Source organism: Ciconia boyciana, chromosome 7 (assembly GCF_034638445.1).
Source record: "Ciconia boyciana chromosome 7, ASM3463844v1, whole genome shotgun sequence".
Taxonomy (NCBI): domain Eukaryota; kingdom Metazoa; phylum Chordata; class Aves; order Ciconiiformes; family Ciconiidae; genus Ciconia; species Ciconia boyciana.
The window spans coordinates 7,135,230-7,162,213 of NC_132940.1; the positions used below are offsets into that span (position 1 = coordinate 7,135,230).

At 39.7% G+C, this 26,984-nt stretch overlaps 2 protein-coding genes across 3 annotated transcripts in view; one reads left to right on the top strand and one right to left on the bottom strand.

Moving 5' to 3' along the window:
* SLC1A7 (solute carrier family 1 member 7) overlaps positions 1-26,984 on the top strand; it is a 56,357-nt gene that overhangs the window by 3,537 nt on the left and 25,836 nt on the right. The window contains exons 3-4 of one of the 2 annotated variants that reach the window (XM_072868405.1): positions 13,375-13,590; positions 26,046-26,088. In XM_072868405.1, the coding sequence (XP_072724506.1) occupies positions 13,375-13,590; positions 26,046-26,088 (259 nt within the window). The remainder of the gene's footprint in view (positions 1-13,374; positions 13,591-26,045; positions 26,089-26,984) is intronic. The other variant, XM_072868406.1, reaches the window with a different exon arrangement.
* PODN (podocan) overlaps positions 19,601-26,984 on the bottom strand; it is a 71,769-nt gene continuing 64,385 nt past the window's right edge. Inside the window, exon 10 of the mRNA XM_072868404.1 lies at positions 19,601-19,663. The gene's annotated coding sequence lies outside the window, so the exon portion shown is untranslated. The remainder of the gene's footprint in view (positions 19,664-26,984) is intronic.

A 26,984-nucleotide genomic window follows, 5' to 3' on the forward strand; every position in this document is an offset into this window, starting at 1 on the left:
TTTAAAAGTTCCTTGAATGCAGAAGAAGTCAGTCGAACAACAGGAGACTGTCTTCAATGTACAGTTCCTTGTCTTACCCAGCTCTGTCCCAGCACTTGGAAGTGCTGAATACCAGAGCTCCTGTACCTGTTTCTGATATCTCCTATCACCTATTACTTTTTGTTTTCCCACAGACAGAAAAATATTGGAAAAACAACCACCAGTAAAACTAGCCTTCCAGTTTGAGCCCTTCATGAGCTTTTGCTTTTGTTGTGATGTGGACCTTCATGAAGGATGGGGGTTGATACTATTTCAGTTATCTGGTTACATAAACAAGCTTCATAGCATCATACAATGGCTCTAAAAGAAGTATATATTGATTTCCCCCATCCTTTGCCTGAGATTTAGCCCTGTTCATACCTATTAGTATCAACTAAGTGCCTTGTGTATAGAGTTTGCTCTTCTCAGTGGTGAGAACAGGTACCCACATAACAAAGGATGCTGCTTCTATTAGCAACATAAAGAAAGAAATGATAACAAATAGTCTGACGGTTTGTATCTGCCCTAGGAATACTCAGTAGGGGAGTGTTACAAGATCAAATTTTAGACCCTGCATTTACCAGATGTACAGCACTTATTTATGTATAAACATAAGATACTAATTTTAAACCTAGGAATGGGAATATTAAGAGAGCTTGGAGAGAATAGGAATCAAATCTGAAATAATAGTTACACACTTAGACTCTCTGCCTGAGCTCTTACTGCAGTTGGACAAGGGGATCTTCTCAAGAAGCCTGAAAGATCGACTGCAGGAGATCTGAAGTTCCCTGATTCTCTTTGGGACAGAGGCCTTGATCCTCATATGACAACTGCAATGTAAATAATATATTTTTTTGTATTGCAAAAGGTTTCAGCACATATCTCCGGTTTTCAAACAGGCACACACATACATGGCAGTGACAGAGGTGAATCTTAGTGCATCCTGCTCTGATATGTTTAAAAAAACATGGGTCCAGGCATTCAGACAGACATCCGCTGATCAGCTGGCCCAAGGTGCTCAAGTTTGTGAAACCATCTTTCCTTCCATGGAATGCATTTCCCGGCGTGTGGAGGCTCATTCTGTATTACACCCTCTAGCCAGGAGGTGGCTCTGTCTAGAAGACGGAGGAACTAAGAGTTGCTGCGGGTGTTCAGTCACCCCAGCGCAGGGAGGACCTGCGCGTTTGGGAGGCCGTTCATCCGAGGCGTTTTCTAATAGTTATAATTATAAAATATCTACTCTTTTTCGGAATGGTTAATTATGAACTCTTCCCGGCCCCCCCCCCCCAAGTCAATTGGCAGAGGTACCTGTGCATCGCTTTAGTTTCTCAACTTCTTAAATGCTTGAAATAAACAAATCTAATTGTCAATGTCTTTGTGCTGTGCATGAAGCAAAAAACTGTGAGAGGAACAAACACTCAACTTTCCCATTAATATCTTCTCACATTTGCTAATGATAATATAAACCCTCTGACCAAATCCTGTCTGTGCCAGCAGTGCCGGCCATGGGCGCTGGCTCGAGCACAGGCCAGCCATGCTGGCAGGTGCTGTGCCGTAACTCACACGCTGTCACCTCCCTTCGGAGCATCTTTGTCCTTGTGCCTGTTCCCTGCCCCATTGTCTTCATCTCAGGTTACCAGTGTTGTACTGATCAGCTTCCAGTGGGTCAGAAACTTCATCTTCAGTAAGCGTAATTGCATTGACTTAAGTTTTCTGGGGAGGCCATTACTGAAACCTGATCTGTTTTACAACTTCGTATCTTATTGCGGCTGATGTTTTGAAGAAGCTGCAAACTCCGACTCAAAAATTTACCACTGCTGAGGCATTTATAATGCTTCTTTTTTGGCATGGGTTCCTTTTGGTAGGCAGAGGGCTTACACCGTGGCATTTACCCCAGAAAGGAAATTCAACTCTCTGTTCAAAATGCAGAGGTGCCAGTGAGCCCGCAGTGGAGAGGAGGTCTGGCTCCCAGCATGCTGCAGAGCTCTGGGCAGGCAGAACCGCCATGTGCACCAGACCTCCGGTGTCTTCAAAGATAATTGCAAAATGTGTGTGCTGCAGATCTGTAAGGCAGGTTGGAGAAGAGGCAGGGCTTGCAAGCCCCTGGTTGTTATTTTGAGATAATACTAGAAGCGCACAGATTATTTCTTTCCTGTATTCAGACATATAGTTTCACAGACCTTACAGGAACCTAATTCTCTCTTTATCTTTATTTATGGAAGGGCCTTCCATCCCCTCTGTGTAATTTGAGAGAAAAATGAATTATAATGTTATTAGTAAGGGCTCTCACACACACAGAGTTTGACTGCATAAGCCTTGCTTCTTCAGAAAAGTAGGCTAAAGCCAGAGTTGCACGGGTTTACACCAGCTGAACCTATTGAGTTCTCTTTGTCTTATATGTCTACCTGTATGTGTAATAGAATATTGCAGCCTTTATTTCAGCACCCTCCTCATTTATATGATTAAGCTTTTATCTGGTAATAGACATAGGGCCCAGTTTTCTAAGACTACGATTAGCAGTAAGCACTGAGACTACTTGTGGGAAAAAGTTGTCAGGGCAGAATTGAACTGTTCAGCTGTCTAACAGGCTTGTAACCCCAGTGAATTTTTTTTTTAGAAAAAGCAGTTTGTTTTGTTTAAGCTTAGGATAATTATTACATTTTTAATGTATTTACCACTAACTGTTTTCTAGACAATTAAGAAACAATGTTTAGCAGAGATTTGATCCTTTTCCATGTACAGAATCTGTTAAAGAAAGATTGTTCCCTTTATAGTTAAATCGAAATAAATGATTTGACCTGTGTTTTTAAAAATTATAAAGCTTGTTCCACTAAGTATGTTGTGCCTGATACAAGCAAGTATATGCTAATAAAATTTTATATTTATTTGAAGGCTTATTTGGGGGTAGTAAAATATTTGTTACTATTGGGGTTTTGTTGCTGAATTAAATACGATATGCTAAATATAGAACTGTCTTTCTTTAAGGGGATTCCTGTCCATAATGCCATCAGTTCCGGTAATCCCTTATCCTTCTGCTCAGATTCCTGAGTGGGTCATTCTTACTCATGCTGTTAAAGCCTAGTATTTAATTAGAACCTACTCCATTATAGTACCCTTTTCCCCATATCATTTTTTTCCACAGTTCTCTGATTTGGGGAATGCATTGGTGTTTTAACATCCCACTAATGAAAAATATTGTTCATTCTGTTTTAATGGAATTCTGTCATTGTCCAGCTGTACTGTGCCATACCAAATTTTGCCTCTCAGGACTCATTAGTTACATTTGAAGAGTTGACAACTGTATAAACTGTGCAAGAGTATGTGGAGATGCTCTGGGTGCAGGCAGATGTGAACTCACTTAGCCCACGAGCCAAACTGGGCAGACAGGTGCCAGATCCTTGCCGGAAGCCGCATAGCCGCATTAGCATGGCTTTGTGCCCAAGCTTGCCTGTGAAGGACTAATGTGTCTGTATGGCTTCCAGACCAGCCTTGGCAGCTCAGAGCGAAGGGAGAGCTATTTCATGTCTGTCTGCAGTTGTCTGTGCAGACATACCCTAACTTCACAGCAACAGTATACCCTAACTTCACAGTATAGTCTTTGGGAATTTAGGGTTTGGTTAAAAACACGCCGTGAGACAGACCATTAGGCTTGGGTAAATTGTGTTGTGCAGTTTTGCTTGCTGTCAGCTGTAGCTGGACCTGGTAATAGACCACAGACTGGAGATTATTTGTCTGTTTTACTATTTAAGCTTACAATTTGTTAGGGATGAAAAATTTGACACAAACACTTAGAGGCCAGTAGTGAAATTTACAATCTAAATCTTCTACCATGATTATAAGTCAGTGCTTGATATGGTCAATATTATGTCTATACAGAAGGAAAATGCAGATCTCTAAAAGGCTATGAAATCTATCTTTTTTATTTATCATTAAATTTAAACCAAGAGGACAGCCAAAATTAATTCACTCAATAATACTGGTTTATGTGAATGACAATATGTGCAGTACTATTTCTTCTAATCCATTCCTGGTACTGAGAGATACTTTCTATGTTGTCTTGACAAATTCACGTAATTTAACTGAAGACTGAATGGGAAAGGATAGATAACATAAGCTTCTGGTCACTTTTGGCTTGGTCTTTTCTGCTATGTATGAGTTAAACTATTCCCTCTGGTCATTCATTCCTAAATACCAGTCATTCTGTTCTTATGCTTGTGCAGCTGCCAAACTGGGGCATAATCAAGTGCAATCAAATTTATGTACTGTATTATCTAGTGAGGTGTTGAGGAGCAGCTGCAAAATGCTGCCTACAGCTCTCTGAGGAACCTGCTCAGAACAATGTTTTATAATGTACCAAAGCAGCTGTATTTTCCCATAGAATTAAATTGCTCTTGGAAACACAGGACTTTTTCTTCACATTATTAGACTCTGGACTTTTCCCTCTATTTCACCTGTGTTACCTTGCCACTAGAAAAATATTGGCACTGGGAAACAGAGGAGGGTAAACCTTCTGCTGGGTTAGTATGGGAAAATCTATGGGGTACCTGAATGATAACGTAAAGAGCGTATAATGTCCCATTTCTGAACTACCTGTCATGTGTATCACTGTAATGTAAATAATAATAAAAATACATTTCACCCCAGTGAGAACAAGCTGTTAGCCCTTTCCTAGGATATGGGATCTGCAGCCTTTATTGTGGAGAAAGTCAGTCTAGAGATGTGAGTTTTAAGGAGATGACTAGAGGGGATAAATATATTTACTTTCAGAGTGAAAAGCAAAACTGTACTTGGATGAAACTTAAAGGGAAGGATTACCCAAGGGTAAGAAAAACTGGTCAGAGAGCAATCTCACTCAACATCATTATACATACTACTTTAAATAATCCATATCACTATTATATTGCAGCACTGATGTCAGATTATCCCAAAGGTTCTCCAAAGGATGCTTTGAGATTGCTTGACCCTGTAGAGGAAAATTCCATTCTACCTTCTTAGGAAACCTTATTAAGAATCCCTCCTCCGTGCCTCAGACATCTTCAGAAGTTTCACTACATTATAATCTGTAATATTACCAATGTTCTTAGCTGTGTTTAGGAATACCGAGTCTAATGGTCAGATCCCATACTGTCTTCTAGTGTTTTCTTTTGCTTGTGCAACCTAGTGGTCCAAACTGTTTCAGTGAAAAATGACATGTTGCAGAGTTATGCGTGTCATAATGACAAAATTGGACCAACTCAGTAAAAATTATTTAGGCAGTGTCAGTAGGGATCTAGTGATGTGCAATAGACATCTATGGTCACAAAGTGAATGGGTGTGGAAAGCACTGAAGTGATTACAAATGGAGTATGAGCAGTTTGTGACCTGACAGAATTTTTCTGTAGTCCTCTAAGGGCTCTAAAGTACTTAGTGTCTTGCAAAAGAAATGGCAATGACATGAGAAGCTTGAGGGGCTGGCTGGATTCCCTCTGTTTCCTTAGGATAGAAACATGTATGATATATAAACAGTTGAATAAATCTGACATTTGTTTATAATCCAAATTTGTGTTTCAAATACTTTTGCCCTTTTCTTAATCTAAAAACACTTGAAAGAACTGATGGAACAGAAAATCAAGTATTATTAAAATTCTTGGCTCTTTCCACAGGTGTGAAGCTGCACATCCATATTTAACAGATTTTTTTTTTCCCTTTGCATCCTGAACTTTGAATTTAGGAAATACTTTCTTTTTATCAGAACAGCTAAATTCAGAAAGCCAGCCTGAATTCTGCGTGAGCTATACTATAATGTTTCAGATCTCCTTTATCAGTCAGCAATCAAAGGTTGCTGTTCATCCCTTCCAGCATTCACAGATGTATCGCAGTAGCCTCGCATATTGGGCTATTTGGGAGGAAGCAGTGATGGAATAGCTGTTGGACATTGATCTTCATTGTGTGCTGTACAAAGTCCTGCCTTGTTTGCATTAGTCTGTAAAAACAGATTTCCTATTGCACACTAAGAAAATACAATGCATGATGTGAATTCCTGGCAGGATTTTTGCTATATATGTCAGTTTATCATTAACAGTTACAAGTGTTAGATAATATGGAAAAGTAGATCTCAACATTTTGGGTAAAAAATAAAACTCTTATAATTTTATAAAGCAATATTTAAAAAACAGAATCTCAAAAAGCTGCATGTTATGATGTACTGGAAATGTAGATTTGGTTTCTTTTGTAGATTTCGGTTTCTTTTCCAGCAGCCTACCTGTAAAATTAAACACAATCACTGCAAATAGTGTATAGCAGATGGTGAGATCTTCTAACATATTGTTCATTTGCTGCTGTTTGAAAATCAAGAGCCATACTTTCCATCATGCCTGTCACCTTTGAGCTTCCACGGTGTTTAGTAAAATAGCTATATACTGAGGCTCTTAGAAAAGTTAATTCACATTTCAAGTGCCATTTATGGCTGATAATCTAACCATACAGAAACTGCTGCAATGGTCCTACTTGTTAAACAGTTTCCACTTTCTGTATTTGGTTTTTTTGAGCATAGACACTGTTTTCATTTATATCAAATATCTAAACTTTAAAAATGCTGTTTCCTATTACTTGATTTTCAAAGGAGACGAACCTTAGTAGCCCCCTGGACCTTCAGGAGGATTCTAGACTTCTCATCTCCTTTGAAAATCATGCTGTAATACTATGAAACTTTTAATAATACATGACATTGGGGATCATTCCACTGACTTACAAGCAATCATGATAGTTCCTTAGTTGTGTTCAGATCAGCAGAAGCCTGTTAGTACACTGGTAGTCTGCAAAACTATTGAGTCTGAGTAAAATTCACAGAGAGCCTAGGTGTCATTTTATTGCCTGTCTGGACTGTACACAAACATACACAGAAAGAGTGTTCATCTGTACAAATGGGCTGTCCTTCTACAAGTGCACAACATGTACCTGATCCAGCTTAGTTTGGGGTGTGAACAAGGATTATTGCAGGATTTTATCTTCCTGTGTACTTGGACAAATGGAGTCATGCCACATGAGAGGTCCTGGCATCACTCAAAAGTGGGTGGATGGGACTGGAGGTGTAGGGTGGCACCAGCTTCCAACCAAGATGCCACTTGATTGTCTGTAATATGTATACAGGTACAGACCAACAGATGTACTAACTAGCTGTTTGTGCATGTTTGGGCAGGAGGCATTTTGTCCTGTGCAGTGTGATATGACATCTAGAGATGAAAAAACTAAACTATAAGTAAGGGCTGACCACGTGAGGTGAAGCAGAGACAGGGATGGGCTACGGTCCTCCCATCAGTACCACTGTCACTCCGGCATGTCATGAGAGCAGCAGGTTTCTCTATTGCAGCCGTGGCAGTGTGTTGCTCTGTAGGTATTCTGTCATGTTAGAAGAAAGCAAAAGAATATCCTGGAAAGAAAAAGTCATTCTGATCCCTTTTCTCACTGCTGAAATAATTTTAACTACACTAGAGACTAAGAGCAAAGTCAAGCATCAAACTATATAAAGATCCAGAGAAAGTTTCTTATCTCTTTCCCTCATTACTGTAAAGAGGTTTTTTTTCTTTGTTGCAAACTGTTCCTCCATAAATGGTAGCTCCATGGAAGTGAAGCAGCCTGTCATGAAAGCACAGATCGCTGGGCACAGATGAGGAAAAGTCTTGATGATCCACTGCGATACAGAGATCACTTCAGGCACATCTTTCTTCACTGCAAATTGTTTGTCTTTATAAATGAAGTGCCTTAATTTCTCTGTTTCCTTGTCTATAAAATGGAGATACTGCCTTCCTGTATGATAGTAGGTTATATTAGTAAAGCATTTTAAGATGATTAAATGGCTTGTGCTATGGAAATGGAGATTATTACCATGTTGAAACTTGAAGGCACTGACCTTGACAAAAAGGTAAGCGACAGCCTGCCTGCATGATCAAGCAGCATTAGTGAAGCCAGCACTTCACTTTCATGATGCTCAACTGTAATATAATCATCTCTAATGTAGCTGTTAGAGGAGCTTCCCAGCCTCACTGGGAGAACTTGCTTAGGAAGGTCTTTTCTACGGCATGCAATTACAAAATGAGAATGCGAGGGAGGGTTCGGGATGAATGAAAACAAACATGATTCTAGGAACAACTGTTGGTGGTTAATACTTGACCATTACTTCTTGACAGGATTAATGTCTTTCTAATCACACTAATCCCTTCTGATAACTTTATCCATAATCCATCTATTTCAAAGCAACATCCAGATGGCTTCTGGTGGAGAGGAAGACAAAATAAACATGCAGAATGGGGTCTTAACAGCAGCTTCTTGTATTTCCCCTTTCTGGGGATATAGGTTTTGATGAGACAAGTCAAAAAATGTGCTTTTTATCAGAGACCAACAGAAAAAAATAGAGAATTGCAGAGAAGATAAAAAGTTCTATTTTTATTTGTAAATAAAATATTTCATAAGTACTCTGATGCTTATGAGTGACAGCCAGAACAAGCCTAGAGGTGCTCATAAGGGTTTAGCTACTTGTTTGCATGGGACTAATTAGATTTCCAAGATATTGAAAGAATTCCCTTCCTCATTATGTCAAAATTGCTATAGTAGTTTTGGGGGTTTTACGCAGATTTCTCTCAAAGCAGACATGAAACTTACTACTTAATAGTTTCATTGGTTTGTACTATTATCAATATTTTAAACAACCTAGTAACTGACTTTACATTTTTAATGAGTCACATATAATAATAATTCCTGGAGTTCTTGAGGTTTTCCTCTTCCCTTCTAGTTTCCCCTTAAAAGCTTAATCTAGGTCTCATTAGACCTTCCACTGATCCTGGCTTCGCTCTTCACTCTCCTCCCTCAACAAGGACCCCATAAAGAATTTATTGTAACCTTTCATAAATCACATGGAGACTGCCCAAAAAAGTAAACAAACTTTAATCAAGCCATCCTAGATAAAATAATTCAGCTAGAATTTTTTTTACTAACAATTGGCAACGAAACAATTAAAGTCTTAGTGAAATAGTTGTCTTAAATATCTGTCCCACTAAAATGCTGCAAGTAAATAAACTTTTTTGAATTATTGGCCATATTCAGCTTTTTATCAAGATGCTGCTATTTGGTTTACTGGCTTTCTGACTTTCTTTCTCCAACAAAAATGTGTCTAGATAGTTCAGAGAAGAGACAAGACAGATTTGGCTGCATCAGAACAACTTATTTCCCAGAAAATAAAGCAGAGTAGATTTAGAATTACTTAAGTCCCAGTAAAAAAGCCAAATATATTTTAATTGTTAAGAACAAAAAAATCAACATTAGAAAGATTGTAAACCTGAAAATATTGTGAAGCATCAGGTTTGCATTGTGTAGAGATCTTCAGATTATCAAAACACAACTTTGAAGCTGCTTGAAAGCCACAGACCTATAAGGACCATGGGACAGATACTTGCACAGATATACAGCAGATACAACAATTTTGGAGGCTATTCTTCAAATCATGTGTAGTCTCTGAGAATGCACAATTTTATCCAAGATTTGTTGGATAAACAGATAAAGTAAAAAAAATGAAGCAGACTATTCTAGACAGCAGAAAGAAAAGCCACAGGAGGATCATTTTTACATGTAATTGGAACAATCTATGCAGGAGATAAAGAGGTCATGGAGCTACTTACTTTATTATGGTGTCTATTATTATATCCAGCACCAGATGTTTCAAAGCAAGGTGCAAGAAACCTCTTAAATCATAGTAATCAGAGATTTCACTTAAATCCTGCACTACAAGATTTAATATCTCATCCAAAACTCATTAACACATATTTTGGAAGCCTTAGGCTTGACATAATTTTTTGTTCTATACAAACTAAGAAATGGTCCCTGAACATGAAATTACACTTTTGTGGAAATTTTTTTGCCAGACTGATTAAATAAGTGAGATGTACTGTAATTATTCAGAAAAGCTGCAGATTGTTTTTCATTGTCTTAATCCTGTTTTGTCCATTTGGCAATCATTAAAACGTGTTATGGAAGCTATGCATGAAACATACATGTGGAAGCTACCTAGCTACATAGTAAGTCAAATGATTTTAATCTATGAATCAAGTATCTGTCCTGTTATTCCAAGCCTAACTGGATTCTGAAGCTTGACAAGAATTAAAGGTACACTGTTTTTCATTCCATTGTGTTTCATGAGAGTCTAGTAGTGGATGGCATGGGGAACATCTTTGTTCAGTCTTAGAAGAAGCTCGGGAAACTGTTGGGGAAGTTTTTATGTAGCCAAGAGTGTCTGACGAAAATTAGATTTAAAGGGAAAACCTGAACATGATACAGTGATCCTAAGTTAAACCATCTGGAAGCTTATTCCTCCTGACTTCCTTATTCCCTAGGAAATAAGAAAAGTACTTTTTCTTGTCATTCTTTGGCTACATTATGTGAATGTTAGAGCTCTAGAAATCAACAGTGAGGAACTCCTGTGATGTAACTGTGTATTACTTACTTCATACAATAACTGTGATAATCAATATGTCTCTTCATCTTTATGTCTCCTGTCCTGTTCCCTCTGACATCAAATGTATGAAGCCAAATGGAAAATAGTTAATGAGTGATTACTGTCTCATACTAGTTACAGGCATTTCTTTCTAAAAATGATGCTGAGCAATTGCTTAAAATGACACGACCAGTATTATTCCACAGCCTTTGGAGAATTGCTTCCACTGGTCCCTTCTTAAAACTGATCATTGCAGGCCATGAAAAGCACAGGGCTTTTTCTGAACCCAGACCTTTGTTCATGCTTCTGTCACACCACAGTTACCCCTGTTGCACCTTCATAGTTAATTACTTTTGAGGACTTTCTCATCACAGCATGAACTGAGCATGACTTTTATCTGGTGACAGGATAATCTCATTACAGATGATGATCTTGTTAATGAATATCCCCAAGACAGAGCAATCTCATTATTAGCCCCCTCAGGATTTGTCACCTAAGAGCCAATGTATTATTAGATTCTAGCTGCACAACATCCCCCCGATCCTAACGGTCCAACATCTTGAGCCTGAGGTAGCACCCCCAAAGGCACATGAACCACTGGACATATTTAATTAGGATTTTTGTCCCTAAGTAGTTCTGGACATACTTCTTAGGTGAACAATCAAGGCAGTTCAAGCACTACGTGCAGGGTTCATCCCCCCATTGTTCTGTAGAACAAACACAATGCAGCGGCATCAAGGACAACGGAAACAGTGTGGCTTTACCACATTGATAGTGGCTTCAGGGCAGTACCAGGAAGAGAAGTTTACTGTCTGTCTCCTTGGTAGTGCCCTCTCCAAGTAATCACTGCATGGTGTCCTACCTACAAGTTACAGATCTGCTGGTCAACAGCGAGGCCTTCATACCACTGGTGTCTGTTTCCCTGCGTAATATATCTATAAAGAACACTGAAAATTATTACCATGAAAAATATCCAGCTAGTTAAAAATCAACCTGATTTTCATTTTTCCTTTTTTTCTGGGAAGGTTGGGGAGTGGGGGTGGAACAGTGCTGAAGCCTAGTACAATATAGGTATCTCCTTTGGGCATCAACGAGCTGTTGAACTGGCTCAATGCCTGTGAAACCTCAGCCTGCGAGAAGAGTTCAGTCCTAGAAATCTAATAACAACATAGAGATTGTTGTACAGAAAAATAACACATTAATTTGAGCTAAATGTATTTAACTCAACTGTTTTATCAAAAAATGTTTTAGAATATTTACTCTTCCGTATGGACCCATCCAAGGGAAATGCCAAGGAACTAAGTATCATTGCTGCTACTGTTTTTTTAATATGCAGTGCTATGTTTGTACACAGTGCTGTGTTTGTACACAGTGCTTTACAGACACGCAGAAAGGTGGAATTTTTATCAAATACGATGATAAAAGAGAGGGAAGAACAATGGTTACAACAGTGAGAGTTATTGAGATGCTCATTTTCTAAATGATCCATATTACAGGGCAACCAATGTTTCCCCTTGCTCCTATAGTGTTAACAAAACCCATGCTAGATGGGAGATTGGCAATGCAGAAAAGCAATACATTTTCTTAATTAATCTAGTGGATAGCAGGAACCTGAGCACTAAATCCCACCCATTTGATTTCATTAAATCTACTGTAAAGGTTAAGCTGCATTTTAGCATTGGCTCTAGACAACCTCACTCAGCAGAGTGGGGTCAAGGAGATCTCATTCAAGGAGGTGCAGCTTAGTAAATGACTGTTTATGAGGAAAGGCCTGATAAATGGCTCTGTTTTGATTAGAAAGCCAGACAGTGGAGCACACCAAATAGTAAATGTGGTATTTTATTTCACCTGCAGTTTTCCTGAGATGTATGCTTTGAAGAGTTTACAGAGAATTATTCATAGAATCATAGAATCATTTAGGTTGGAAAGGACCTTTAAGATCATCAAGTCCAACCGTTAACCTAGCACTGCCAAGTCCACCACTAAACCATGTCCTTAAGCACCACATCTACACATCTTTTAAATACCTCCAGGGATGGTGACTCAAGCGCTTCCCTGGGCAGCCTGTTCCAATGCTTGACAACCCTTTCGGTGAAGAAATTTTTTCTAATATCCAAACTAAACCTCCCCTAGCGCAACCTGAGGCCATTTCCTCTTGTCCTGGGGCTTCTTACTTGTGAGAAGAGACCGACCCCCACCTCTCTACAACCTCCTTTCAGGTAGTTGTAGAGAGCGATAAGGTCTCCCCTGAGCCTCCTTTTCTCCAGGCTAAACAACCCCACTTCTCTCAGCTGCTCCTCATCAGGCTTGTGCTCTAGACCTTTCACCAGCTTCGTTGCCCTTCTCTGGACACGCTCCAGCCCCTCAATGTCTCTCTTGTAGTGAGGGGCCCAAAACTGAACACAGTATTCGAGGTGCGGCCTCACCAGTGCCAACTACAGGGGGATGATCACTTCCCTAGTCCTGCTGGCCATGCTATTTCTGATACAAGCCAGAAGCCCCAAGCAACACTGGTGTCACTGGAAACTCAAAGTCTCAGCCTCAGGTCACTTGGAAACAGCGTCAGAGTCTATGTCAGAGCAGCCTGGAGCAAGTTCAGGGACCAAACAGTGCCCTGTCTAATTTGCCTACAAAAGAGGGTCAGTGGAAGCTAAAGCACTTGGCAGCCTGAGCTTGCAAGTTCCTTCAAGTAACTAGGATCTCACATGGCAATTCGGAAACATCCCTTTAGACACAAAGGCTACAGCTTTAGTGTTACTGGCAAGCTTCTAAAAACACTGATATGCAGGCAATTCTGAGAGAAGCAGGTAAACTGCAATAATTAGGAAAATAGGTTTTCAGTTGCATTAATGTTATGCAAAAGATACCATATGTGTTGTGTTTTCTTTCCATAGCTTAATGTCTGGGCTAGCAGCCCTGGATGCCAAGACTTCCAGTCGATTAGGTATCATAACCATCACTTACTACCTGTGGACAACATTTGTGGCTGTGATTGTGGGAATAATTATGGTCTCCATTATCCATCCTGGTGGAGCGGCACAGAAGGAGAGCACTGAAGAGGGCGGAAAACCCATCATGAGCTCTGCAGATGCGCTGCTTGACTTAATCCGGTAACTACATTCATTCTTTCTGCTTTCTGAAGGTAACATTTTGTACTTAACTGCATGAGGAACTGTGGCCTGAGGATAAGTTCTGAGCCTAAGGATGAACATTTTGTTTAAATCAAGGAAAGAAAATTTCAGAAGATGATTTTCAAGTTATCAGATGTTTATACTGGCTGTTTCTAGTAAAATTTAAATTAATGGCCACCAAATGTATCAGAAGTACTAACAACACAAGGACAGGGGGTTTTTTTACCCCCACAGAATCACATGTAGCCTGTGGAGCTCATAATGAAATCTATTATTAAGGCCAAGGCAGTATTAAAATGTAATGTTAATTTAAATAAGGGCAGACAGTTGTCATAGGCAAAACCTTAAATATAAGAGCTGAAATACAAATTTTTCAGGAAATAATTCTTAAAAGTGCTGTTACAACTGCTCATAGTAACTCTCAGATGAATGACACAATTAGAAAGACCACTGTTGTGATCTTTTTATTCCTTATTTTTATCACATTACTTGTTCTGCTTTGTGGCTTTTTCTTGTTTGTTTTACTTTGTTTGGCAGAGGGTGGGTTGTTCTTTCAGACCAGCATTAGAGCACTGATGGCATTTTTATAGCCTTGCCTGAATATCCCTCTTTGTCTCAACATTTCAGGTGCTAGAGGGACTAGTTTCCTGACTGAACATAGTATGTGCCTCAGATTTATTTTGCTCATGCAGAAAGACGAAGTTTTGCCTTTGTTTGGTAGTTTCTCCAGCTGGTGATCTCATACCATATTGGGCAGGGGCATCTAGGCCCAGATGCCCGTGGGCCAAACCAAACATGAAGAGTTCTCTTTGGAGTTTGACTTACTAAGACTTACTAAAATTAAAAATGTTGCACAGTTTGTCTTTCAAAAACCCAAGTTCCTGACCCTGACAAGGCATCAGCACACCAAGTACTTTAATTAGAGTTACTGGGACCTCAAATCAGAAGGAACTGGGATGAAAAGCTTATAAAAATCTTTTTTTTCTCCTCCAAGTTGCACTTAGCCAGGCCATCTGAAACCCGCATGTTTTTCTATTGTATCAATGTCTTACTGAGAACGGGCCAAATTATAGTAGTCATGGAGCAGCAGCTGAGCGCACTCTCTTTTGTAGCTTTCCACAAAACCACCATCTTCATCTGCAATGGGAAGATGCCCACTTCATGGCATCTGTATATCCTCAGTGACTTTGCCATGATGTATGTGCAGTGGAATTCACGCGTGTGTGTTTGTGACATAATGTTAAGTGACATTATTCTGCTTCTGCTGCATAAAGGACTATAATTCCTACACCAAGAGGAAGGAACTGAGGAAGTTACTGGAGCTTTGAATCCCTTAGTATGACACAGTAGCATAAGAATTTAAGGATAAGAATTTTAACGGAATTAAGGATAAGAATTTTTAATAAGCATAAGAATTTTAACGGAATTTAAGAAAACTGTAATCTTAATGATTATCTCCATAGTGGCAGCCCTTTCTGGCTGTTTGGAAGCCCTTTCTGGCATGCTGAGCTGTTTCTAAGGCCTCGGTCTTAGACAAATGAAGGCATAGTGAGACATACGATGCAATGTTACATCCAAACTGACCTTACAGCTGTCTCTGGAAAGGGTCTCCCTCACCATAGGTTCCCATCCCCTTCCTCACACCAGCTCAGTTGCTTTTTGAGACCCAGAGTAAGCTAGTTCATGGAGGTGAGTCAGATGAAAAGTACTGAGGGGATGCAAAATGTAAATTCAGTTCTATAGTATTATGTTTGCATAAAACGACCGAATGACTGTATGACTGCAACCTGAGATCTGAGTTACAATCTAATCTCTTCATCTCTGTCTGGCTAGTCCCTGTACACCACAGATTTAGTGGTGAGGTTTGGGAACACTTTATTCTGCTGAGCCTCATTGCAGGTAAAATACTGTGTCCTGATCTAAACATTTGCAAATATCATCTATAATTTCACTTTCTACAAACATTTACCTGAGCAAATCATAATATTTTGCATGCATATTTCAAGTAGTCAAGTTTCCAACCAGGCATGCGCTTTTAGTCTGCAAAACCTTAAAGTCTTCACTGGTTTGGGCAGATGTCAACAACGACGGGCCAACAACCCACTCTCATTACCGAAGCTTAAAAAGAGAGAATAAAGCTCTCTCCTTTTGCTGTGCTAAGCAGCAGTCACAGCTGCAATCTTTCTACCCTGAGTGCACAAACTGATGGTTTTTATTCCTCCACCACAGAAATAACCACATTTACTAAATAAATAAATAACACAACTGTGGGGAATGGGCTTTCAGCCTAGGCAAACACTATGGGTGAAATCCTGGCTCTGCTGAAGTCAATTGCAAAACTCCTAAATATCTATGTGGAAGTCTGGATTAAATATAATGATGTATATGCTGGTTTGAGCTAGAAAAGCTGATCCTTTAGCTCAATGATAAATCACTTCCATTCACAGCTGGAGACCATCTTTTTAGGCCCAGATTGGCTTATCTTCTCAATTCATTAATTTCCTCTCAATTTATCAATTGCACATGTGCACAGAAGTTTACACAGGAAACATCTGGTGTTCTGCAAATGAAGAATACTAAATGTACAAGTGGAGAGATGATATATGTGATATAATTGTGGGGTTTATTTTAAAAGCATGAATCTTGGCATGGTGATACATGTATTCACCCTCACTGATTTCAGATTTGAAGCCACTTTGAAATGATGAAATGCATTATTATTTCTTGTGATGTTATATATGACATTGTCAGGTCTGGAATTTTTGGCAGGGAGGATGTTGCTAGAAATTGAATTTCTTGAATTTTTGGGTGAGGATTTTGCTTTTAGAAGTGGTTTTAATCAGAAATTAAAGAACGTACTGACTTAGCAATAAATGAAACCAAGAACTACTGCAGAGTGTCATGGTCATCCTAAACACCTGCAATATTAATCAGTAATTGCATTATTATTCTGCATTATTTTGCAGATGGTTCTTACCCTGTATGTTTGTCTGTTATGTAAGAAAAACAGCAATAAAAACTCCAGTGCATATGACTTGATTAGGACATAACAGTGTGACACTGTACTGCATAATTCTGAAATGGCTCTAAACCTCACATCAACCTACTGAATTTCATGCCTCAAAAATTGTATCCACAAGTCAACCATTTTTTGCCATGCTAAACAGCAGTACTTGAAAGACTTCCTTTCTAAAGGGAACCCCAAGAGACTGGGGACAAGATCTGTGGATGTGAATCTGCCCCTACTTGATTTCCTCCTAGATTCAATCTGGACAGAGAGGCCACTGAATGCAGCATAATAGAAGTATTTTCAATATTCAATTAGTCTTTATACCTAAAATTTTTAGTGCTGCTTTGGCATTAAATGTCTGAATTTTTGCTTTAATCTGATCCAGCTTTAAACCAAATACATCTTCTGCTGTCTGTGGAAGATACCCATTTAACTAGGTAGTTCACGTTTGTACCTGTGCAGGAATCTCCCCCTCCATAACTTGCCGCTCTCTATCGGCAGTGTGCCAGGATCCGGGCTAAGGACAAGTAATTCACAAGTAATGCAGCTGTGAGTCTGAAGCTGTGCAGACAATGCTGTTCTGAAGATGCTTCTCTCTTTAGCTGCTGCTTTATTACTACATTGAGACAGATGTACAAATCTGCCTTAATTATATTCCAGGTTTCTGGTGCAAGCACTGCAAGGCTCATGAAATTATATTTTCTTCCACAGTTAAAACTATAAATCCTCAGGCTAAGGATCATCTTGTTCTCTTTAACGCACCAAAGTACCAAAGTAAGGGATTTATTCTCATGATGTTCAATACTTCTGTGAGGTAGGCAAGGACCATCTTCCCTTCTTACAGCTAGAGAACCAAGACATATGGAAAAGAAATTACCTCACTGAGGATTGTTCAGAAAAATCTGTGGTGCCAGAGGAAATATTCCTAGCTCGTACGAGACCTAGTAGGGGTCTTGTTCTAGGAATGTGGCTTTTGGGGCACCTCAGTGGAAGTAATAGCAATGAATCAACACACGTCTTTACCTTCTCTTTCCTGTGTGAATTATCGAAATTAACTCTGTACTATGTCCCCAAAAATAAAAGAGTGAATTTTTAGTAGCCTTTTGTGAGTTAAGAAATGAAGAAAGGCAAGGTATCAATTTTTAAAAATAATTCAGACTTTGAGTGTTTTATTCAAAAGGACAAAATGGGACATACTTACAGGAATAGTGTAAGTATGTAAGTATGTAAGTAAGTATATTTCAATTTAAAATATTAGGTTTGTTTAATTCTGCAATATATATTCACCTGACATGCACTCCCCTATAATTTGGGGATGAACATTTGTAAAACAGGATGTATGACTCAGGACCACACTGTTTACATTAGCAGTTTATGTTTCCACCCCATTCTGCTGCCGTTATCAAAATACCTTTGATTTAGAAGGGTAGATCTTGTTCCAGCTTAAATCATGCTACTTGCTTTTGTCACCAAGGGAAACAAAATTTGGCTGATGAGATAAAAACAAACAAGCAAACACTACAAGCATGCACATGAGGAAACAAATCCCAGCCAAACTGGGGATTCACCCTCCTGTTTTATATAAGGCTGACTGCGTGTGCAAATCTGGGCACCAGCAAGTGCCGAGTTCACATATATTTTTAGTCTTTGTCAAGTCTAACCAGACAGCATGACATCACAAGCTTATTCTGTTCAAAAGCTCCAAATAAAACAATTCAGTGAATACAGTCAGGATCAAATCATGCCTTAACCCATGGCACACAAATTTGTACATTTCTGAAGTTTACTGGAAGGCTGTCAGAGCATTTTACCACTGAATATTCAGGATTGCATCCAATTTAATAGCAGGTACCGGGAAACTCAATCTGGCTTAACCAAGAGGGTTTTTTTTCCTACCATTAATAGTTAGAAGAGGATATAAACACTTTAGAGGATTTATGTTTTCATGGGAATCCTGAGCACTCTCTAAAATAATTTCCTTTCCCTCTTTTCAAGCTAAGGGCTATATTCTATTTTATAGAAATTGTGTTTCTTGAAAATAGGGCAGGAGAAACCCAATATCTGCTGTAGTTTGGAAAAAGTCCAGGCTGTGGAGAACCAGAAATCACACTTTTAAAAGTTTACAACTGAAGACTGAATTGTATATACACACAATAAGATATTTAAGACTGCATTAAATGATCCAGGGTTTAAACTATGAAAGAACTTTTTTAATAACTTTGCCCTACATTCATGTATCTTTTGCCAAAAGCCACTGTGTACTATGATAGAAATATTTATCTGTCCCCTATGGCAAACTACCATTTTTTACTCATTTCAAATTGCCAGTTTTCTTTTATCTCACAAAACCAGCCTGGTGCCAGCACTGCTCTGCACTGTATGTGACCAGATGTTCGCTTCTGGTTAATATTTAAGCTGTTCAAGCTGCACAGAAGCCCGAACCTCAAGTATTTACAAAGGACTCTGAAGCCCCTAAATGTGTGGTTTCTATTTGGCACAAAAGGAAAACAACATGGAAAAAAGATAATTCCATGATGAAAACAACGCTGGGGAGATGGACTACGAAGCAGTTTCTGCTCTCTGGTCAGTAGGCCTTAGCCACAGAGGGGGTGTGCATGGAGGCCAGGAGTTAAAACTGCATTAAGAAAGCTTTAACCGTAAAGGGGAATCAATCATCCTGCCTCCTGACAATTGGCCTGGACGTCTTCCAATGTAAACATACACTTTTTATGAAATAACTTTGCCTTGCTGGAACCATAGTGGAAATACATTGGTCCTGTCATGCTACCTTTGATATGATTCAGCCTTTTCAAGATTCCTAAAGATGTGAGGTACTTGTGCTTCCACTCCAAAGAATGATTTTCTCAGAAAGCCATAGCCCTGTTGGGGCTGTGTCAGGACCTTTTCTTTCAGAAGAAGCAGGGTGAGGAGGTTCACCCTCCTTACTGGAACTGGAAGGCAATGCAACAGTGTCACCCTCAGGACAGATAAAAAGTCCATGTGTTTGGCAAAACGATTCCACAATATGAGTTCTGCTCTGATCTGCAAAAAGACAAGCAAGACAAAATGGCTTAGACCTGATTAGTGATTTTTCATTCTGTTAGTATCTTTTGTCACAATAATGAGGATTTAAATGCCTCATTAGTTCTGCAAAAGCCTTCTTTGGTCCTTTTAGCAGGAGGTAGTAAGATGGATACTGAGAAATGAGATGAGGCACTGGAGGTGTCTACTGATGTTCAAGATGCATCCTCCCATGGGCCCTGAGATTCGTCATTTGTTCAGTCTTGCTAAATTAAATTTTGCCCTTGATTTTGGGAGTGCTAACCCTGATGGAGCCCACTGACACCAGCAGGAAGCTATTTCAGATGTACACCTATATGACTGAGGACGGGATTCGCATCTCATGTGGTATGGTAACAGTAGTCAGGAACCTACACCATTGATGATGAAATCATGCAGAGAACAACAAAAGCAAATGATTTTTTGAGATGAAAATGTCACTGAGAAAGAAGAGGCATCTGACTTCAGCCTATAGAAATAGGAACCACAGTGCTGTTCATTCTTGTGCACAGCTGTAAAACCTGGAAACTTTACTGTTGTCATGTCAAGCTACTCAGACTCCGTTTTTACTCTCTCTGTACCCTTGATGTATAGAGTGACAGGGTAAGGTCTCAAACACTGAAGTATTAGAATACTTCAGTATTCTAATTCAATATTAGTACTGTTAAATACCCAGTATTAAAACAATGTTCTTGCAAGCTTGGCTATGCTAGTTCAAATTTGAGAGCAGAGTGTCCAAAGCTGGTTTATGCCCAGTGCAAATATAGGCCAATAAAACATTATGAGGGCGTGTATGTAGCAGAAACCCAGTCTGGTGGCTTTAATTCCACAGCATGGGAGACTGCAGCCAAAGACTGTCTGGTGTGGCAGGGATTAGGTACTGATAACATCAAAGTCTGAGAGCAAAACCAGATTGCTGCTGCAGAGCACAGAGTGCCACAGAGGGAATGGGTGTTCTGAGTCAAGGAAACGACATCTGCCATACCTGTGGCTGCTCTTACTCTAGAGCAGCTGGCCTGATTTCTTATTAAAAAGATCTGCAAAAGCTGAATGCTTTGAGTTAACAGATGCTGTAGTCAGGACTTAGAATGAGTATTTCAGATATTCAGTAGTGTAACTGCAACCAGAATTTGGCCCATTATTTCTAATAGAAGTGATAAAGCAGCCATCAAACTGGCTATCCCAGTAGCTGTAGGCTCATGTTCTGTGGACAATTCAGCTAACAGCATGAGCAGTAAAACAGTTTAACAGTGCTGATATTTGTATCACTACTGTAGTTCTTAGAGTCAGCAACCTTCTGAAGAGGGCAAGAGGGTTTCCATGTCCTGGGGGCAATGCCAAGGCATGGCTTGAGCTGAAAAATGGCTTCCTAACACAATTCAGCTTCCTAAAGCAGCAGAAAACTAAGGGAGCAAAAATGAGTGAATATTGTTAATTGCTAGGTTAATTGCTGGGAGACAATGGAGGAGGAAAGAGGACCTCCCAGTTTTGGCAGTGGTAAGGTGCTAAGTAGTCCTACATGCAATGGGAAGCTGCACCCTCAGACCTGCTCCTTAGACCAGATGCTGTCTATACTTGATATAAGTCTTGAGGATTTCTTCAAAATCCATGGCTACCAAATTGCAGAACACATGTTGCCTTAGTCATACATACACATTTCTAACTCGATACATGCTTATGTCTGAATCCTCTTATCCCATACAGAATTAGGGAAGGACTCCAAAATTTGCTAGTAGAATGAACCAGCCTGTGCATCACAGCAGGATGTAGTCAAAGAAGGTCACTTGTGCATATGTGCTGCTATCACAGCAAATGCAGGCCAGGCATGCTGTGCCAGCTGTGGCTCAATAGCTCAGGGTCTGTAGAAGGTTCACTGAGCTGATATTGACGTTTCATGCACATTCACTCTTTTAGCCTGTGTTGAACACTCCTGCTCTGTCTGGCAGAATTCCTGAAGCAGAAGATGCTCTGGGAAATGTTCTTCCTCAGAGCAGACGGTATTTAGCTCTTAATTTTTCATATAACCAGAAACCATATCTCTCAGTTTCTGTTTTACAATCATATCCTTGTCTTAGACCTAAATTTATCTGTATTCCACACCAGCCTCACTCACTGTTATTCACTATATTTAATTCCCTATTATTATGTGAAATTATTTTTGCCAGGAATGCTGAATTGTGCCACTGAGGTTAGAGACAGTGTTGCTTGTACTAGAGAAATGAATTCCAGATCACTTTAAGTTTCCCGCACTATTATTTCGTGTCCCATATCTTGTAAGCAATCTGAAAGTAATGCTGGAAATTTAGAAGTATTTTATCTGCTTAGCTCTCTTAATTGAATAAACACAACAGTATTTATAGGTAGTGATAGCAATGAGTAGCTCAGCTTGAATTAGTACTTCATAAGTACTGACAGTCTCTTTAATTCAATATATGTCAGTGATAAACACAGTGCCTGTTCTGAGTGGAGACACAGCCTCACTTTATGATCCTGATACCAGATCCCTGTGGGTAGATCTTTATCTTGTCCACAATTGCAGTAAAGCTAGTAGAGATCTGCAGGTGCCAGTCTGATTGCAGGCTGGATGCCTGGAAGATAGGTGGGCAGCACAAAGAGAGATCGGCAGGCTGCAACACCCTGCCATTAATTTTGTAATATGTTTGAGCAAATGCAAGTGTCTGAATTTTGTGCTGGACTGAAGCTCCCACCCCAGCTAGCATTCCCCAATGCTCAGGTTTGGTGGGACAGAGACCCACAGGAGGGCTGCCCCAGGGCTGCCTGGCTGTCTGGCAGTTGTGAGGATCCTGCCAGCCCTCTTCATCCCAGTTCCATGGTAAAAAGTCAAATCCTCCACTACCAGTCTCACTTCAGTCTCTTGTTCTGAAATGTTCCCAGGAGATCCCTGCCAAACATCCAGCTCATGGCTGGAAATACCAACGTGCAGCAAAACGTACCCCTAAAGCGAGAATTTCTCAAGTGTTTCTGAAGAGGCCTGACTGAACCAACAAACACTCCCAGTCTTCCCCCAGCTCTGGGTAACAGTTTGATACTTTTTTCTCATTATTGTTTTAGTCCTGTTTTTAGTCCTCCATTAGAGTTCTCGTCCACGAATTGCTCTCTTGAATGTTTTTAATTAACAAAACAGAATTTTGGCTAATACTGGATTTTTTCAATCCAAGTAAACCAGCTTAAAATAAAAAATAAGCTGAAGCTCTGGCAAACACATTCAGGTCAGTCCTTCACTAGATAAATTGTGTAACTTTTGGTAAAGCTAGTCTCAAAGACTAGATCACAGTGCATAATATATTAAAAAATATTGGGAGAATTCCAGCATCCAGTATTAAGTAGGTAGTTGTAATTCCTGCAGGATAAAGAATGATAAAGAAACAAAATGCTTTAATCCTCCACAAATTTGTCTAACACTTAATCTAGCTACTAACCATATGATATCTCCTTTCTCAAGCAGTCTTAATTTGTTCTTAATTCTACTAATTAGGACTATAAAACTAAGGGAGAAAGTGGAAATCATCAGCAATTAAATTCATATTTCTTTGTAAAGCTACAGCTCATACATGACATTCATATTCAGAGCTGTGCAGGAATCCTCAGTGTGGATCTGTGCTTTCAGAATAATTCACATTCACACAGCAGGTCAGAGCACAATCGTCACGCTAACACTGTGCACTCCCGTTGCACCTTTCATCTGATCACCTCCAATCACAAAACAAAGACAATTTAATACTGATGAAGCTTTTACCAATCTGGAAGCAGAATTCCCTTATGATGCATAATAAGGCCATCTTTTCTCTCCAGCGCTTTCCTCCTATAAACATCCTCTCCATCTTCCCAAGTCCAGCTCCATCCAGCTGTTCTTCAGTTAGTCCCCTGTGTCAGCCAAGCCCCCGGGGCTCAGGCAGAAGGTTGTGTCTGCATCTGATAGGAAAGCAATGCACAGCTGGCTGTTGTCTGTGTCTTGCTTTGGCTACAGATTTGACATTTGCACCAGAGAATCATCATCTTTATGGATGATTTGCAGAGATAACCTGGTGCTTTGTGCTGTTGTTACGAGGGTGAAAGCTCTGTTGATGGCAGCACAGCATTCGGACGTACAGCACTGCTTACAATGGTGTAGTGAGTGTTCATCGCTAACCACATCACTACACAGTGTCTTAAGCTAAATCATTCCAATTAAATGCAAGCGTGTACAAAGGGACTGCATTAATTTCACTAAACTTTGCTAACTTATGATAATTTCTTTATATGGAAAGATGGACTAGATGACCTTTAAAGGTCCCTTCCAACCCAAACCATTCTATGATTCTATATGGCCAAAGCTGCTGTCCTCTGCTATCCTGTCCCTGTAGTGCACAGCCATCATCATACCTAGGGCTCTTAAGCAGGATTGGTAAAATGGAAGGAGATGTTGCAGTGTACAGCACAGCTAGTGTACGCTGTTAGCCCACAGGAATGCCAGGTAGCCGATCAGGCTGCAAGGGGTAGGTAAACTGAACTGTCTCGCCTGCGGCGAGAGAACTGAGAGAGGAAAGGCTGGAACCGTTAAAGAAGAGTAACTAAAGTGCTGCACATCAACCTTGTATCTTGCCTGATAGTAACTTGTCTGTGTAACACTAGTTTGCTGTAAAGCAACAGCCTTACCAAAATGACATCTGATGCCTTTACGTGGCATGTCTGCTCTCACACAGCAGGCCAACAAAACCCTCTCATTTTCAGTCTTCTGTTTCAATCATTAGACAGTACTACTACCCTTTAATTAAAATTCTTCTCCCTCTGCTTTACCCTGAAAAGGATAATTAATTATCTCTTTGTAGCAATTGCTCTCAGTGCCTGATGCTACTGAAACAGAATCTACCTCATAATTTTAAGTGTGACCATAATGTCACATTATAATCACTTAAAATAGCAATAAAATTGTTTTTTCTAAGCCAGTGCTGCACAGCATGCTCTTGCTGCGACTCCATTAGCAGCAAGCATATGCTGCTGCTGCAAAGAGGAAAGCAAGTCTGGAAAACATCTCAGTTCAGCATGCATTTAACTGTGTATATATATAGCAATTATCTTGGGAATGAGAATGGGCTTTTCACATATACTTAAGTGTTGTCCTGTCTTGGGGCTTGAGCAGGACTTTGAATAAAAAGTCTTTTGGTTGGAGAAATCAGGATTTTCTCCTTGCATAAATATATGTATATGAAAGCATATAATTGGGTCATAGGCTGTCACTGTCTTCAGCCCTGAGCTTCAGAAGCTTTGGGCTGAAAATAAATCAGTTCTGAAAATGATCCTATTAGAATCATCACACAAATCTTGATTCCCAAATGCTGCACGGAAATATATGACTTTTTAGCTTTTTTGCCCAATTATACTATGATTGATTCCTCTTTGAAGCCTGTAGAGGGTGTGCTCTCCATTTCAAATTAGGATTGAATGTCTTTCTGCAAAGTAGTAATCTAGCTCAAACTGAAGTTATAAATTAGCTCCAGATATTATTGCGTGAAATGTTATGGACTGAGATACACAGAAAGTCAGAAAAGATGACAACAAGAGTCCCTTTTGGAATTAAAAATCTATCAGTCTCACTGCAGATCTCACAGCATATGGTCATTGTCTTCCTCTGTAGCTCAGCTGTGAGCAAAGATGAAGCTGTTGGCCTCACTTCAGACTCTTATTCTGAAGCCTTAGAACCATATTAAAATAAAATTTAGCAGAGACTGTACAGCTCTAATCTCAATTCTTTTAACCGGGAATGAGATCCTCTTTTTGAAAAGGAAACTGTTCTTGACCAAACCACTGCAAAGTCTACATCACTTACAATTTTAGTGATGAAAGTGTATCAGGAAGTACTACAGTTTATGAATTATCTCACAGGAGTACTTAGAAGTCCCAAAGTAGATTACACCATCCAGGGGTCTCAGGAATACATCCCTGAACACTGACTCTGTCTTGAACAGCTCATTATCTAAGTAGGGAAGACAAAATATGGAATAAAGGAATATTCTCCTCCCCAGTTAGCAGATGGGGAAGGGAATGATAGCAATTATGTTGCCCCAGTTACAACATGGAGATTATGGCAGAGCCAGAAACTAAACTAGAGCTCCTGGGTCTCACTCCAGGTATTTAGAAGCAAGTCCCAAAACTTTAATTCTGAGGAACTGTCTCTCTGGTGAGCCTTGCTCAGTCAGGTACAGCCATATGACATGAGTGGGAGAGAGTGGCAGGCTTCTGCACCCGTCCAGCCCTTGCTCTCTAGGAGGGTAAATAACTGATTTATCGTGGGAGACCCAAGACACAGTAAACAGAAGTTGTTTTCAGTTCCATAGGAATTATTCTTCTATTTGTTCATTTTTAGGAACATGTTTCCAGCCAATCTTGTTGAGGCCACATTCAAGCAGGTAAGTGGCTATATTCCTTTTACCACTGATGAAAGAGGTGAGCCAGCATCATATAAAACATGTATCTTCGTAAAACAGAATCCAGATACAGACATTGCATATTACTTCAGATACTTCAGATACAGATTACTTCAGCATTTAGGAATTAATGAGTCCCTTTCCGTTAGCCTCAGCAGCCTTGGTATCTGAAGGCAAAACAAGCATAAAATGCACAGTGCGACTAGAAAGTAGACATGCACACCTCTGTCAGCTCCACCTCCACTTGAGGCCAGATCTTGGAGGACCTTGAGAAAGGTGCTGTAGGGAAGCAGAACAATTTATGCCAGTATGTCTAGAGCATGGTTTCTCTCACCATGGGACTGGAGTCACAGAGTAGCTGGAATCTCTTTAAGAGCACACAGTAACACCATGCAAAGGAAGAAGAGAATACCATGTCCAATTAAAGTAACAAAATAATGTATTTAGGAAGCATCTAATTAATCAGACTAGAATTTGGCTGGAAAGCCTCATCTAAAAGTTCTGAGTGAGCAAGAAGCATGCCTATATTGGTTTCAACTGGCGGAATATTTCATGGGAACCTTACCTCTCGTGAGATAAAGAGAAGGGCACTCAGAACCTCTACGGAGTCATTCCCGATTATGTCTTATAGGAAAGTAGCTCTATCAGGAGACGATGTGTTTGCTGCACAAGGGTCTGGTTATGGGAAACTCTGATTTTGTTATGCTTTTCCAAAAATTCAACTGTTGTTACAGATTTTAGCAGCATAGGGACAGGAGCTTTCATTCTTCTTTTCATGCTTATCCCTTTAACATGCAGACTTGTTGAAATACAGCACTTAGGAGGTCTCATTAAACTATTAATTCCTGCTAGGATATTATAATAAAAAATATTTTGTT